The sequence below is a fragment of the Neodiprion fabricii genome, chromosome 1, assembly GCF_021155785.1.
Source record: "Neodiprion fabricii isolate iyNeoFabr1 chromosome 1, iyNeoFabr1.1, whole genome shotgun sequence".
Classification (NCBI taxonomy): Eukaryota; Metazoa; Arthropoda; class Insecta; order Hymenoptera; family Diprionidae; genus Neodiprion; species Neodiprion fabricii.
The window spans coordinates 39,618,811-39,632,720 of record NC_060239.1 but is presented as its reverse complement, the minus strand read 5'-3'; the positions used below and the strand labels follow the sequence as shown (position 1 = coordinate 39,632,720).

The following is a 13,910-nucleotide window of genomic DNA, read 5'->3' as shown; positions in this document are numbered from 1 at the left end:
AAAATTTACTAGCTTCGAACATTTGGTAATCATAAAATTATGAATTCAGTGACATCCAAATCTTACTACTCGAAACATATCCACCCAGTGGTGACTCCCTTTTCATTCAAGTTCATATATTTGTTATTGAGATGCTGAGTCTTTTCCATAACATTAAAGTTGATTACTGTCCGTCGATCAGCATGATAGGTGATAAATTACTGATCAGTATACTTATGGTGTTTGGTGTCTCTATTTCAAGGTAAGATCAACAATCTCACTTAAATAATTCAAGAAGCAAGTTAGCTGGATGGCTAAGGGATTTATGCATTTCACTATACAGAACAAAAATTTTTACTATCAATTGAAACCACAATTATTCGAATTAACAAAACGTTTCTCGCGCCATATTTCGCAAAATCAACTAATTTTCTTTATGTACATGCAAAATATAAAAGACAACTAATAATTGCTTATACAAAAATCACTAATACTAGAATTGAACGGTGCGCCTTCCAGTTGTACGAATCCGTCCATGATAACGCCGGACGATGCAGCAGCAATTGTAATGGCTGTGGAAGCCGAAAGACTTAACGAGGGCCCAGAGATAATCGGCATAACGTGCGTCAACGAAACACGTACGTCGACACGGTCGCTCTAAATGTGCTCAAAACTTTGAACGTCGTAAACAGGCTTGACGTAGGTCTCCAGATTTCGATATTCGATACGGAGTTATGCGGGTCAAAAGGTCGGGTGACTTGAATTTGACACACTCTATCTCGATGATGGAAAATATGAATGCGGTTGATCAAGAAGCATTGAAATTTTTTTTTATTTTTTGCTTGTTTGTTTAGCTGATTCGTAAGCCATCATTGTGCGAAACTCAGTAGCAAAGATATCGCAAAAATATATTTGCCGCGCAACGATGGTATACAAAGGATGTGATGAGGAGACTAAGAGTTTGGAAAATGCTTCCTGACCACACTCGAGCCATGAGAGTTTGAATGATTGGACTCCCTGTTTTTAGATTCCTGTTCATAAAGGAGCAGCTAATCCCCTCATAGCGAACATAAATAAAGAAAAATATTTTGGTACATACGGTTTTGGAGACTGCAACTATCCTGACACTCCTTCAGATTCTCTGATCAAAGAGGAACATGCGGTCAATGCAATGATTCGAATGGTGAAAAAGTACCGACGTGAGTTCACGTCAAAAATACCATCTTGTGACACAAGATGAAACTGAAACACATGGTCCAAAGAACGACAGTTCGAAATCATTCGGCCAAGATGAAAGGAACAAATTTACATGTCGAAGAGCAGAAAAAGAAAAGAGTTTCATTGTTATCAATGTTGTTACTATCACTCTCGTCGAGATACAATGAAATAATTTTTTTCTGAAATTTATGCCTAGAACTCAATTTCACGGGAAACTTGTTTACTGTTTTTTTTTTTTTTTTTTTGATATAATGCAATACCACGAAACTCGAAAATGGCCGCGATAATATCATGAAAACAACGATACTTGGAGGTCAAAAAATTGTTGTTTCAGAATCTATTTGCGAACCCTTTTTCCCACTACTTGTAGAAACCAAGAAATACAAAACAGACATTCAGAACATCGTACAGGCAACAGCTGAGGATATACGAAGAAAGTACGGAGAATTTATCGATTTGTTTTCTCTTGCTTAATGATGTCACATAACCCATCCAAAAACCAATTCGAGCGTTTTTCAATATTTTTTTATTTTTTTTTTGCCTTCTGTTTCATAGTTTGAATCGTTGGAGATTATAATATCCAATTACTTCAATAATTCACAAGTCAATTGACACGGCGAATGGCAGTGGCGTATACTACTGAACTTCATTCTGGATCTTAAAATATTTAATAACAACGATGACTGATTTAATAGCATACATGCGATATTATTTTATGATCGACATCAGTTCTCCAAAGAGAAGTTAGCCAAGTAGGTAAAAATTCCAGCGCGAATTCCACAAGATGCAGCTCTGTACTCGTCAGGATTGGAAAATTAATAAAAAAAAATCTTTAAATTAAAATTAAACCGTACGGTCTTGCGTTAGTTTGAGTGATAAACTACAGCATTCTCACATGATGCACTGATTGTTGATATTCTTCCTACAGGATTTTTGGAATTCATTCCTCAACTTGAATACAACAAAGGTTCGGTTAATCAATTCTACGGTAACCTCGAACCAGATAATTCGTGGCGAAGTAACTATACTGATGCTGTAACTACCGCTGTCACCCTAACTGCTGGTTCCATTGTAACTAACTCACGAATCTACTTCTCGAAAGCTATTTACAGTGGACCGGAAATAGCAGGGATGATCTTCGTAGATCACACGAATATTACTCAAAACATGCCAAACGTAAATTTGATTTACTATATAGATATGAACGTCCTTCTCCAATTATTCTTAAGATATTTCAGTTGAGGGCCTAACAGATCAATCCCAACTTTTAAATCAATGTATGAATCTTAGAACATTGAAGCAATGTGTAGAATAAATTCCCAAATTCAACCGTTATTTACACCTCAGTTGGTACATTTAGGATGCAGCCGTTGGGGTGCCAACTGATCGCGGACTGTCGGTATTGATGACAGTGATCCTGCAATCGACTTGGGTATGAATAGGGCTGTGTGCTTTCAGGTACCCAATGAAAGCGTCGACAAAAGTTCCGTTTGCTTGAAAACACATTAAAAAGTCAGTGATGCAGTTCGAAACTGATAATCTAATTGATGCCGATAATTTCTTACCGATTGGTTTGGATTTCAAGTTACGTAACATGCTGAATCCATCACCGCCTCCATACAAGTAGTCAGAAATGATCACTGGGTACATCTCTCTTTCGTCCAAGTCACGAAATTCAGGAAAAGAGCAATTAGCACAACGAACTCTTACAGAAACCACCTTGGAGTTAGGAACCTTGCCAAAATCATAAGTTACCTGAGTGGAATAAAGAAGAAAAGTAGGACTTATATTTACAAATTGAAGAAACCTTTTACACTTTTGATTGCATTTATCAAAATTCGTACCTGGAGTCCGGAGAATTGCAGAAAAGCGCCACTATCGTCCTGATTCAGATCGTTAGTCACTGAGGAAACACTCCATTCAAGCATCGATCTCAACACCTCACCGGTCATGAGAACAGTGATAGGTACGTTCCTATATGGCAATACAGAAAGGACGTCAGCCTCTGTAATCTAAGTATAAAACAAAAGTGCAGCCTTCCTTAATTTGTTCTCGGTCCTCTAATTTTCGTTGGAAAATCTACGTTCATCCGTGGTGATACAATCACGTCATAGTCCAATCTCTTTACTTCATCGCACTCACCTGGCTCTTGGCGGGAATGGAACTTCTGATAACCCCAGTGTTCAGAACTGCGATAGCTGCATCGGTCCATCCGTGCGCTCCTCGGTATTGCCTCATGTTCTGTGAACAGAAAACGTGGAGATCAGTTCCAGATTATGAAATGAGATCGGTTTGAATTGAGCACTTACGTAATCAACCAACGCGTCAGTTATTAAATTTCCGATATTACATTCTTGGCGACGACAAGTTTTGCGATCCCCGTTGAGAAGGACGCGGCTGCTACCAACGTAGTTGATACCTAGATTGTCTACCAGTTGTCTCCAGTTCTCCAGTTCTTCCAAAACATCCCTAGCCTAAGAAATGCCAATGTATACTGATACCATATCACTGTAACCCTCACCTTGACATAAGTACCTGCTCAATTCTTGAGTCAAGGAGAATGGGGTTTCCTTCAATACGAGTGAGTTCACCTTCGGAGTCAAAAGTTAAGGAAAGGTTGCCGACGTACTTGGTGTAGGCATAAGCTTGGACTACGTAAACTGTTCTACCACTACTTTGGATTACCGGTGTGGGATACAAGCCTTCCGATACTTCAGAATCTGGCTGAGTTCCTGAAAGCACGATCGTCGAGACTATGGTAGTGAGTGACGCAGACACGTCTCTTTATTCCGAAAGTTTCATGATATTGACTTGAATTGTACACTGAGGAAGAGACATCTTCGATTTACATGCGTGACGGTGGTTACATGGACGGTACTTTTTTGAAGTTAAAATTATTCCGATTACGGTATTCAACAAGTTCTAAGAATATTTCCTTACGTAATTTCAACGTAGGTATTAACAAGTGATTCTGAACACAGCCCCGACAATTTCTACTTCTAAAAGGTACCGGCCATGCAACGCATTTTCCTCTGGCTCCGTATATTGATTCTAGGAATACATTTATTCGAGTCAAACTTTATTGCACGATTGCAGTTATCGGGGTGGTGCCACATGCTAATGACCAGACTCACCGTTGTTCAGAAATGTGTTGGTATGGCCGCCTATTACGAGGTCAATGTCCTCGACCTCTGCGGCAATTCTCTTATCCATCTGGTAGCCAGAGTGTCCAAGGCCGATCAAGATGTTAACCCCACTGTTCTTGAGTCGCCTCGCTTCTTTGGATACGGCTTCGATTTCATCTTCGAATATAACGTTCCCGGTCTTAGCAATATTCTTCGTTGTCGGAGTCAAATACCCGATGATGCCAACTCGCGTACCGTTAACGTCGAGGATGGTACTTTTGGCCAGTTTTGTTGCCTGAAGCTCCGGCTCATTTGTCAGGTTCAGATTTGCTGCTAGTATCGGGTACGAAGCATTTCTCAAAAAGGGTAGCAGCCCGTTGACGCCGTGGTCAAATTCGTGGTTTCCCAAAGACTGTGAATACAATCGCGAGAACTGAGACTTGTCGCACAGAAATTCAGTTCATAGAATAGCGAAATAATAAACACGAATGTAGCTCCGACGTCTCTGCAGCGATGTTGTACTATTTCTTGAAAAATACCATTGGCTTTGCGATAACGTATTACAAAATAAGTGCTTTCAATTATCAAGAGACTATAGATAGTTGACGCTCTAATCAAAGTGTCAACCCCGCTCGTTGCATCATGGTTACATCAACGATTTCGTCCATCACAACTCTGACATGTTCGATAACTGTTGTATATTTCTGACCGACAACCAGAGAATAATAAATTATCATCGTTCATGTTTGACGTAACTGCTAAGTGCCCCGACCCCTCGCTTTTATTTGAAGATGATAGAAACTGGCTCATCATAATGATCGTCTGGATTCGGTGAACCTTGTACCGTAACTGACGATGTGGCGTCTGCAGCACAGAGACATAAGCCAATATTCGAAGAAAATTGATTCCAATATTAACCATCATTCGGATATAGCATTTATAGAGATTTGACAGGGATTAATGACAGTTTTAATTAACATCGCCAAAAAATCCTGGTTTGAAATTCACCTTGTACAGATGTCAAATACATACCAGTTTTCTAAAGTTCTACATAATACGTTCTTTACTAACTCGAATGCAGGCTGTTCGTAATGATGTCCTTCTAGAGTTGTTAGCAGTCTCCATAATCCGAACTCTCATACTACAGTCGTCGTAATCCGATGAAATAATTATACGACTTACCACCGCATCTGGCCTTAAGATGTTCTGGAATTTGGAGACAATGTTCCATCGATGTACGACGAACCAGTTGGACCCTTGGTACGTGTCCCCGGCATCGAGGTACAACACGGAGGTATTACTAGCTCGAGCATTTCTAATCACTGTTGCCAATCGTGCAAACCCTCCATAGCATTTGTTTTTCACCGCGTCGGAATCACTGCACGTCTGCGAGCTTGCTGATGTTTGTTCAAACCTATGATTAGAAGAATGACTAAACAGGTATAAAAATCGTTGGGTCTAGGAATAGTCTATCTATGAATAATGTTGCAGTACTGTAGAAAGTTTTTCAGTCAATTATCTAGCACACATTTCTGAAAATACTGTATTGTAAGCTCTTCGAAATTGTATAGATCTAACCCTAGCAGGTCGTACCTGCTATGCTTATCATTTGTGTGCAGAATATGTAAGTGCAAGCCTGTAGAGTTATTATTCGGCTGGGATATCGGGGCACTCGAGGTAGGTCTAGCATTCAGAATCAACAGCGAGGTCGTCAAAGTTCCCAATACGTTGTATAACATGACTCTTCGTCCCACTGGGGAAAGAAATGTTATCTACTTAACGATAAAACTGATCACCATACTTAAACTACAGTAAGGAGGAAAGCCACTGTGGCGATTGATTTTTAAGAATTTTTTTCAAAGGGACAACTAATTAATAAAGGGATCGGATTTTCGGTATTTCACTAAGTCTATATTAAACTTGAAGGTGCCGGTCGTTGATGAATCAACAAATCGCAAGTGACCGCGAGAGTTTTAGGAAAGATCAGTAGAATTATTTCTATACCAGATTCTTTTTTCTTCTTCTTTTAGATTCTGTACGATTCTCAATACTCACTCAGTCTTTTGACCCTGATTCTAGGATGTTCGATTCGCTTAAATCCGGTTACTCGACAATGTGAGATTGTCACTGCAACGAACGCATTCGACGGTTGACGGGCATCAACTGAAGCGGCTGATGTGATTGCGATATATTTAAACTAGCCAGACGGTATTTGGGTTATACCGTGTATATTTTTTATCAACGGTAAGATTTTTTTTTTGCGTAATACTCACCGAACTTGTCGTTATATTCGTGAAAAGATAGTCACTGAGCCAGTGAGGACCGACTGCGCCAACTTTCATTATCATTTAACAACTCGTACAATGAAACGACTAACTTATTTGATAATGTTGTAAAACTACAATTTAATATAACATATAATTATTTATCCTTCAAATTGCCCGAAAGACTAAATGTAGACTCTGCTTTCTCCACCTTAGAAAGTCTGAAAATGCTGTGTCTGTATTTTATCATATTTGAAACTCCAATCACAGGCAGAGATTATCTAGAGAGAACTAAGGTTCAAGCAATGTAGACCTGTAGACATTATGAGGCATTGATGATGCACATTTATGAAGAGGTAATATAAGTCTGGATAATAATGTATAGTTCGATGCCGCCACCTTATATAATTAATACAATGTTCATGATATATTTGAAATATGTATTTTCAATACATATCGATATATATTCGCAAATATGGGCAAGGTCTGGGGCGTTTCGGTGCAGAAGAGTTGTTGCATCGCAATACCGTTGCAAAATAACGCTAAATTCACTTGGTATACAATAAATACGAATGTCAGTTTATTCTGCTGCTTATATTTCTGCTGAATGTGGAAAGGCAGGGTAAAATTTTGCTACAATTATGAATTCTGATAACGATATTTTGCAATCTGAAGATAAAAACAATCGAGAACATGAAGTCTATCGAATCCGTGAATTGATCCGTGTCATCGTCAAGAAGAAATTATCGACACGTCTGCATGTGATAAGTAGACACTTTCTTTTTTTGAATGATTCATTTCAATGTGTTTCATCAGCATTCGCATACATGTGCGTATGTACCTTGTTTATTAATAAAAGATGCAAAATATTTCATGCTATCCTTATCTCAAATGTTCGATTGGTGTTTATGTCGATTGTGTTACCAGCATAAAATATCAATATATCTGTGTCTTAGTTACTAATAAATGCAATGTAATCTTGCATAATGTTTATTCTATACCTCCAATGCCTCCAATAGTCACACCCCGTGTATTATCTGTAGGTTTTTGTTCCAGAATCCGCAACACCACTTTTGAGGATTCTTCTTTTTTTTTTTGTCCGTTCATCATTTTCAACAAGCATAGAAAATCTCTGCCGTTGAAATATTTGTTCGACGGCAAGGCCTGAACAAATCTAACTAAAATGATGGCAAAAGATCCACTTGCCGAAGTGAAATCGAAGTCTTTCGATTCGGGCAAACGTAAATCAACGCACATTTGCGAGCTTTCTCGGGGCTCGGACAGTAACCTGTTAAAACTGCAACCAACAGCGCCACTTCGTTCGAGGTTAAAGCGGCTCTTCCAGAAAAGCATCATCATTACAGAAAAGCATCCAGCAACGCGTTTCTATCTCCGAAGTCACGCGGCAGTCTCTTTTGAAAAGAAACGCCACGGACGATCACCCAACTGGTGGGTCATCCATCCTTGCAGTTCCGTCAGGTGAGTCGAAATATTCCGGAAGGCAATGTCAACGGTATCAGAGTTCGTCTATGTTCATCTAGTTCGTTGTAACCCATCACAGATTCGGGTGGGAAATCGTCATGTGCGTAACCTACCTCTTCTGCTTTATCGGCATTCCGTACTTCTCCGCGTTTTACATGCTGAACACCAGTACATATCATTGGAAAGAGTCGATACTCGTGCCCGGCTACTTTGTTTGCATCGTCGATATTTTCCTGAACTTCATTACCGGATACACATCATCTAATAGCCACGAAATATTTCTCGATCCTGGAGTTATAGCAAGGTAAGAGGTTTCAAAGCTTGCTTTTCGTCCGTTGTTCAGCGTATACCACCTTCATACCTTAAATTCACTTTCAACGTTCCCGCAGTCATTACACCCGAGGATACTTTCTGATTGACTTGCTTACTTCCATCCCGTACAGTTGGGTTCTTCAGGATTACCACTCGATGCCTGGTCGTAGGTAGAATGTAGATAATCAAATGTTCATAAAACAGGAAAAGGTGAAAACGTAACTCCTGCATGATACAGCTCAAGTTCGGATCTTACGCACCTTCAAATATCTGACGTTTGGATATGAAATTTAATAATTCAGTCAAATACGTGTAGACCATTAGCACTTGAAGATTATAATTTGTTTGTTATTATTAATATTAGCCACAAGCAAAAATTCCAACTTCGCAACAATCATGATTGAGCTGTTGCCATTGCTGAAGCTACTGCGACTCCCCACTCTGTACAACTTCCTAATGCAATTTTGGCAGGTACTTAATTCTACCACTTGAATCATCCGGCAGTAACGATCGCTACACGATCCTAAACTCTATGTATCAGGTCCTCGGCATCGGCCACAACGTCGCCGTCTCACTTTGGATTGCTCTTCTAACCGCATTGATTTTTCACTGGGCAGCCTGTTTCACCTACGGATTTCCATTCGTCCTCATGCATGCAACGGGATCCCGAATCGAGGTAGCCAACCAAATGTGATAATCTCTGCAAATTTTTGAGTTTCGGTAAGAAAGTTGGTCAGTAAGATAATAATTTCATTGTCAATGGTGGTTACAGGATTCGGATACATGGTTTAATTACATAACGGACCTAGAGGATCACTCAGCAGATCAATACAGACTATATCAGTTAAGTTTCTACAACGGGCTAACAGGTCTATGCGCCATAGACTCGACTATTGTGGCTGATACTAAAGAACAGTTAGTATAGATCGTTCCAGACTAAGTCATGTGAATCCTTTCACACATAGGTATGTACGGGAGTTTGTTAATAATTTGTAAACAAAAAACTAATCTTGCCCCAATTAGCAACACCGGAGAGACGATAGGAGATAAAATTGTCACCTGCGTGCTGCTCCTTTTTGGAACCCTTTACCAATTGTATCTAATCGGCAAGTTGCAGATGCTATAATCGCGTCGACGGTTATAAAGTTATAGAGAATTTTACATCGATTTGATACTTGCTTATGAGTGAATTATTCGACACTAACAGTGGTCATCCTGCAATGGGTGGAGTCAGAGAATGCGCCAGAAACGAGGTACCAGCAGATTAGGAATAGTCTGAGACTCTACATTCGTAAAAAACAAGTTCCGCCCAGTCTCGAAAGAAAACTGCTAGACTACTACCAATACTCATTTCGCGATAAGTGCTTCAAGGAAAACGCAATCGTCAGTGCCTTTTCAGGTACGCACGTATATATTTCAGTCATTGAAAGTACAAATTGTTGATTTGTGTGTACAGACCATTTGAAGGATGAAATCGTGATGCACACCTGCCGGCAGCTGATGGATAGCGTCGCGATATTCTGGAACGTGCCAAAGCTACTAGTTGGGAGCATAATCAGTAAGCGAGATGATGGCTAAAATATGAATACCTAGACACATACTTCGGTAAACGGCAATACCCTGATTGGTTCTTTGTTATTTCTAAAGCCGCTTTGAAACCAGAGATTTTTCTATCGAATGAAATCATATTCAAATGCGATGACGAGGGAAACTGCATGTATTTCATAGGAAGTGGGACGCTAGCCGTGATTACGTACACTGGAAAAGAGGTAGAGTGACAAAATGAGGTGACCGAGTAAAATCCGAAATCCAGGTACGATTCAAACGTCCCTAATTCCCAGATATGTCACCTCGAGGACGGAGCTCACTTCGGTGAGTCCTCGCTGCTTTATCCAGGCTTCAGGCGACCGGTGACAGTGATCGCGCTTGAAAAGTGCGAGCTATTCAAGTTGGAACGTAAGGATTTCAACAGGCTCATACCAACCAACTCGGACCTCCATCAGCGGATGCGAAGGGCGGTTAAAGAACAGATGGCAATTGTTGTGCAAATAGAGAACGATGCCACGCTCAACCGAGGAAATGACTTAGAAAACTGGACCTCAAATCTTCGCATGGAGTCCAGCAGTGAAAAGCCGAAGAATCCCGAAGACTGACCGTGAAAAAATCCAGGTTAAAATTTCTTTTTTCCAAAGAAAAAGGGAGTGGAAAGTGATGCAGATCAAACCAGGCAGATGAAGTTTACGAATGAGCATTGTAAAAAAAGAAGCAACTTATATTAGGAACACGTCCACATAGTTACCTACTTATCAATTATAATACATAATCGCGAATACAGTTAGTTGGTTTAGTCTAGTATACGAACAAGTATAACAGTGGATAGGTGCAGCGAAACAGTTTGATTATTCTCGTTTTGTTGTACTTTTCGTCGACTCGTTGAACGAATAAAGTGCCTAAAGCCCCCTGAAACCAGTCCAAGTTAGAGCTGCATTCAGCCGGTGCGGTGTGAATAAGTTAGGAGGTCTTGAACCCAAGCTCATTGAGGAGCTTGAGCGCTTGTTTTTTAGCTTCATGGTCGTCGTCGTTACGAGCTTCATACTCCGAAGCCATTTTGAGAAACTTGACGGCCTCCTCGCGCCTGTTTAATTTCAAGTGAGTTTTACCGAGCATCAACAAATTATGGCTGTAAAAATTGGGGCTCATCTTCTCCGCGGCTTCGAAGTATCTCGACGCTTCTTCAAAGGAAGATTGTGGCGGCTCCCCAAAAATCGCGGCTGCAATCTTCCTCTGGTACCAGGCGAGGTCGGAAATTTGGTAACACCAGCTACCGAGCATGTACAGCGTCGTCGCATCCTTCGGGTTCAGTTCCGACGCTCTCTGGGGGAATGATCGATATATTGATGAAATATCACAGCGCTTTCACAATTTAAAAGTTCTAATACATCAGTGACGAATATTTTACCAGCATGTGATTTTTCACTGTAGCTAGCTGCGTTATTCTCGCCTTCATTCCCTCGTGTCCGCTCTTCGCGTCGAGAAATATCGCCATCCATTTGTGAACCGCGTGATGATTCTCGTCGATTGCCAACGCGGCAACGGCCAGATCGTAACCTTCGTATATCATCTTTTTGGCTTCTACCTCCGATGCCGTTTTCGACATGTTGTAGAGCGCTCGGCACAACCGCCATAAAATTTCAACATCACCACTGTCCTGTTTGGATTCAAAAATTAGAGCATATCATTATTCTCAAACGCCTTATGAAATCATGTCCCGTATTTTTGTAAATGCCAAAAGTCTCTTTCACCCTGTAGTGATTCAGCATCTCGTATATTTGTTTATATTGAGACTGATCGAATAGTGCGTCAGCCTTCGCGAGTAGAATTTTTTGCGAAGTGACCTTAAGATCCTTGTCGTCCTCTTTCGACTTAATAAAGCCAAAAATTCCCATTGTAGTAAACGGTGTAAGAACCAATCTCTCCCTCGACCATCTTCCCGTGGTAATTAACTGGAAATAGGAGTAAGACGTTTTGTATAAGTCATCATACCTATATCGCGTATCGGTGGCAAACACGACACAAAATGTCGAATGCTATAGCCACGCGGCGGGAAACGTCATGCGCTTTACTTATTCCCTAGACTTTATGATCAAATCTCTTATCGAGCGGCTCGTCGTTTCGTCAACAATTATTGAGATTCAATTCTACGCACGACAATCGGTGCCCGGAGTTAATATATCTTCACGGCTTTTTGCAGCGTTATACGATTCGTAACATTTGACTAAATTATGAGCAATTTACATACCTTGAACAGAGCGGTTATTGAACGCCGTGAAGTAACGGGGATAACATTTCGAAACGAACCCGCGCTTGAGACAAAGCGATAGAATATTCTTTGCAGCTGCATCATTTCAAACCACCAATTCTTAATACACGGTGATATCTAATTATTCTGAAATTATAAACTAAAAGATATGGATCATCTCTGTTGGTCTATAATAATAATAATATAACAACAGTTACAACGACAACAACAAGAATAATAATAACAACTGCTTATATCGAATGATTCAGCGTATAAACAATGCGAGGGAAACGAATAGAAATCGATATAATACAGTCACACTGGCTGTATGTATGTTTGAATACAAACGAAGAGTAAAACAAAAATGTCGCCTTTGTCGCGGTTAGGCTGAGCTCTCGATCACTCACTCACTGTGAAAAATGGAATACCATTTTTTGGTGCTACGCCATGTCACTCGGTACATTGGCACTAAACTAGCGTATTGTTAAGCGTGGTGCTTCATGGATTCTCCAAAGACGTCGCCGCCTAGTAGCGCCATCGCGGGCTTATTTCAGTACCATTCCGAACCGTCTGAACGTTAGACTCTCCCTCCATCAGTCACCGATCACCATAGTATAGGTAGATTGACGTCAGTGCCATAAGCATCAGTGGAGCGCAGCGGGCGCTGCAATCGTCCGACAGAGACAGCTCGATTCGAATTGTCCTTAAAATATGCTTAAAGTCTATAGAAAGTGAAAAATTAGGTGATTTGCTTTATTCCCTGGGGCAAAATTAAAAAATCGAATAAATAAAGAGTCACGGCTTGGTAGCTTTATCAATATCGTTGACTGAACAATATAAAGACCGTTGTCCTAATGGGCTTTGGTGTGACAGCCGAAATCGGTGTGCGCTTGCGCCCCTTGAGATGTTCCAACGGTAGAGTTGAGAACTTATTGCAGAACATCGGAGAGTTACCGATTTCGAAATGATGCTGGCTGTATTCACCTTCCGAGTAACACAGTCTTCGCAAGGGTAAGGGCAAGCCAGTACTTCGCCTGTATGTTGTTACAGACTTGTCGGCGATACAAGAAATTAATAATGAGAATCAATTTCTTCCTTAATTTGTAGCAAAACAGTGATTTAATTAAAGTATAGGTACCCGAGAGAAGAATGTATACATAGATCCTAAATAATAATAGATCAGATGTAATAATGATGCAGAGACCAATAAGCATATATGCATATGCGGTCTATGTACGATATTAATATACATGATCCACTTACGATTAATACTTAATGCATACTGTAAATTTTATAATTTTCCAGGATACAAACTAGATTACCTACAATAATACGTCTATAATATTAAAAATAGATGAATTATTCATTTCGAAATGGGATTCTATTCGACACGCGCTGGATGTATTCCATAACATTAATATTCATAATTATTCCAACAACCTTTAACCGGCTAAGCCGCTTGAGTCTGCAATCAGCGGAAAAGATAAAGTGCGTATTTCTTGTCTGAAATGTAAAAACTGAAATCATTATACATCATGTATCATCATACATCATACATCATACATAGGTGGTAGGAGGTGGTAGGAGCTGGTAGGAGGTGTTTGGTGGTGGTTGGAGGTGATCGATGATGGTTGGAGGTGATCGGTGGTGGTTGAGGAGGAGGGGAACGAGGTGGACGAGGCGGACGAAGATGGTCGGAGGTGGTCGACGATGGCTGGAGGTACTCAGTGG

General features: G+C 40.3%; 3 protein-coding genes across 7 annotated transcripts; 1 reads left to right on the top strand and 2 right to left on the bottom strand.

Annotated features, from left to right (window-relative positions):
- Positions 1 to 279: 279 nt before the first annotated feature.
- On the bottom strand, positions 280 to 6,679 carry LOC124174351 (protein 5NUC-like). 5 transcript variants are annotated; one of them, XR_006868921.1, is made up of 12 exons: positions 6,596 to 6,679; positions 6,378 to 6,519; positions 5,916 to 6,075; positions 5,505 to 5,754; positions 4,332 to 4,734; positions 3,733 to 3,929; positions 3,507 to 3,671; positions 3,340 to 3,438; positions 3,042 to 3,209; positions 2,763 to 2,952; positions 1,079 to 1,221; positions 280 to 753 (listed from the first exon to the last, which is right to left on the bottom strand). XR_006868921.1 is itself a non-coding variant. In XM_046553405.1 (11 exons), exons 1-11 carry the CDS (start codon positions 6,668 to 6,670, stop codon positions 1,190 to 1,192), a joined length of 1,881 nt encoding a protein of 626 aa, XP_046409361.1. In that variant the 5' UTR covers positions 6,671 to 6,679; the 3' UTR covers positions 1,051 to 1,189. The 5 variants fall into 5 exon arrangements, 4 of the variants coding, with proteins under 4 accessions (XP_046409361.1, XP_046409359.1, XP_046409360.1 ...); XM_046553405.1 differs by lacking the exon at positions 280 to 753 and having other exon boundaries at positions 1,051 to 1,221; XM_046553403.1 differs by lacking the exons at positions 280 to 753; positions 1,079 to 1,221 and adding an exon at positions 1,707 to 2,690.
- Positions 6,680 to 7,499: 820 nt separating this feature from the next.
- LOC124174352 (potassium/sodium hyperpolarization-activated cyclic nucleotide-gated channel 1-like) lies at positions 7,500 to 10,842 on the top strand. The gene is made up of 11 exons (XM_046553407.1): positions 7,500 to 8,065; positions 8,148 to 8,372; positions 8,458 to 8,546; positions 8,745 to 8,851; positions 8,922 to 9,056; positions 9,153 to 9,295; positions 9,404 to 9,486; positions 9,588 to 9,779; positions 9,837 to 9,938; positions 10,028 to 10,149; positions 10,222 to 10,842. The coding sequence occupies exons 1-11, from the start codon at positions 7,770 to 7,772 to the stop codon at positions 10,531 to 10,533; spliced, it is 1,806 nt and encodes a 601-aa protein (XP_046409363.1). The 5' UTR covers positions 7,500 to 7,769; the 3' UTR covers positions 10,534 to 10,842.
- On the bottom strand, positions 10,630 to 12,681 carry LOC124174353 (regulator of microtubule dynamics protein 1-like). Its single transcript, XM_046553408.1, has 4 exons — positions 12,180 to 12,681; positions 11,683 to 11,883; positions 11,340 to 11,588; positions 10,630 to 11,254 (listed from the first exon to the last, which is right to left on the bottom strand). Exons 1-4 carry the CDS (start codon positions 12,282 to 12,284, stop codon positions 10,892 to 10,894), a joined length of 918 nt encoding a protein of 305 aa, XP_046409364.1. The 5' UTR covers positions 12,285 to 12,681; the 3' UTR covers positions 10,630 to 10,891.
- Positions 12,682 to 13,910: the final 1,229 nt, after the last annotated feature.

What these genes read in the sequence shown, in the direction of transcription:
- LOC124174353 (XM_046553408.1), bottom strand. Translation starts at nt 12,284, where the DNA reads ATGATGCAGCTGCAAAGAATATTCTATCGCTTTGTCTCAAGCGCGGGT. An exon ending in AGATGCTGAATCACTACAGG is followed by an intron (nt 11,589 to 11,682) that starts GTGAAAGAGACT and finishes GAATCCAAACAG; the next exon opens with GACAGTGGTGATGTTGAAAT. An exon ending in CAGTGAAAAATCACATGCTG is followed by an intron (nt 11,255 to 11,339) that starts GTAAAATATTCG and finishes TCATTCCCCCAG; the next exon opens with AGAGCGTCGGAACTGAACCC.
- LOC124174352 (XM_046553407.1), top strand. Translation starts at nt 7,770, where the DNA reads ATGATGGCAAAAGATCCACTTGCCGAAGTGAAATCGAAGTCTTTCGAT. An exon ending in CAACGGGATCCCGAATCGAG is followed by an intron (nt 9,057 to 9,152) that starts GTAGCCAACCAA and finishes TGGTGGTTACAG; the next exon opens with GATTCGGATACATGGTTTAA. An exon ending in TTACCAATTGTATCTAATCG is followed by an intron (nt 9,487 to 9,587) that starts GCAAGTTGCAGA and finishes CGACACTAACAG; the next exon opens with TGGTCATCCTGCAATGGGTG.
- LOC124174351 (XM_046553403.1), bottom strand. Translation starts at nt 6,670, where the DNA reads ATGATAATGAAAGTTGGCGCAGTCGGTCCTCACTGGCTCAGTGACTAT. An exon ending in ACAAATGATAAGCATAGCAG is followed by an intron (nt 5,755 to 5,915) that starts GTACGACCTGCT and finishes ATACCTGTTTAG; the next exon opens with TCATTCTTCTAATCATAGGT. An exon ending in TGCAATTCTCCGGACTCCAG is followed by an intron (nt 2,953 to 3,041) that starts GTACGAATTTTG and finishes TATTCCACTCAG; the next exon opens with GTAACTTATGATTTTGGCAA.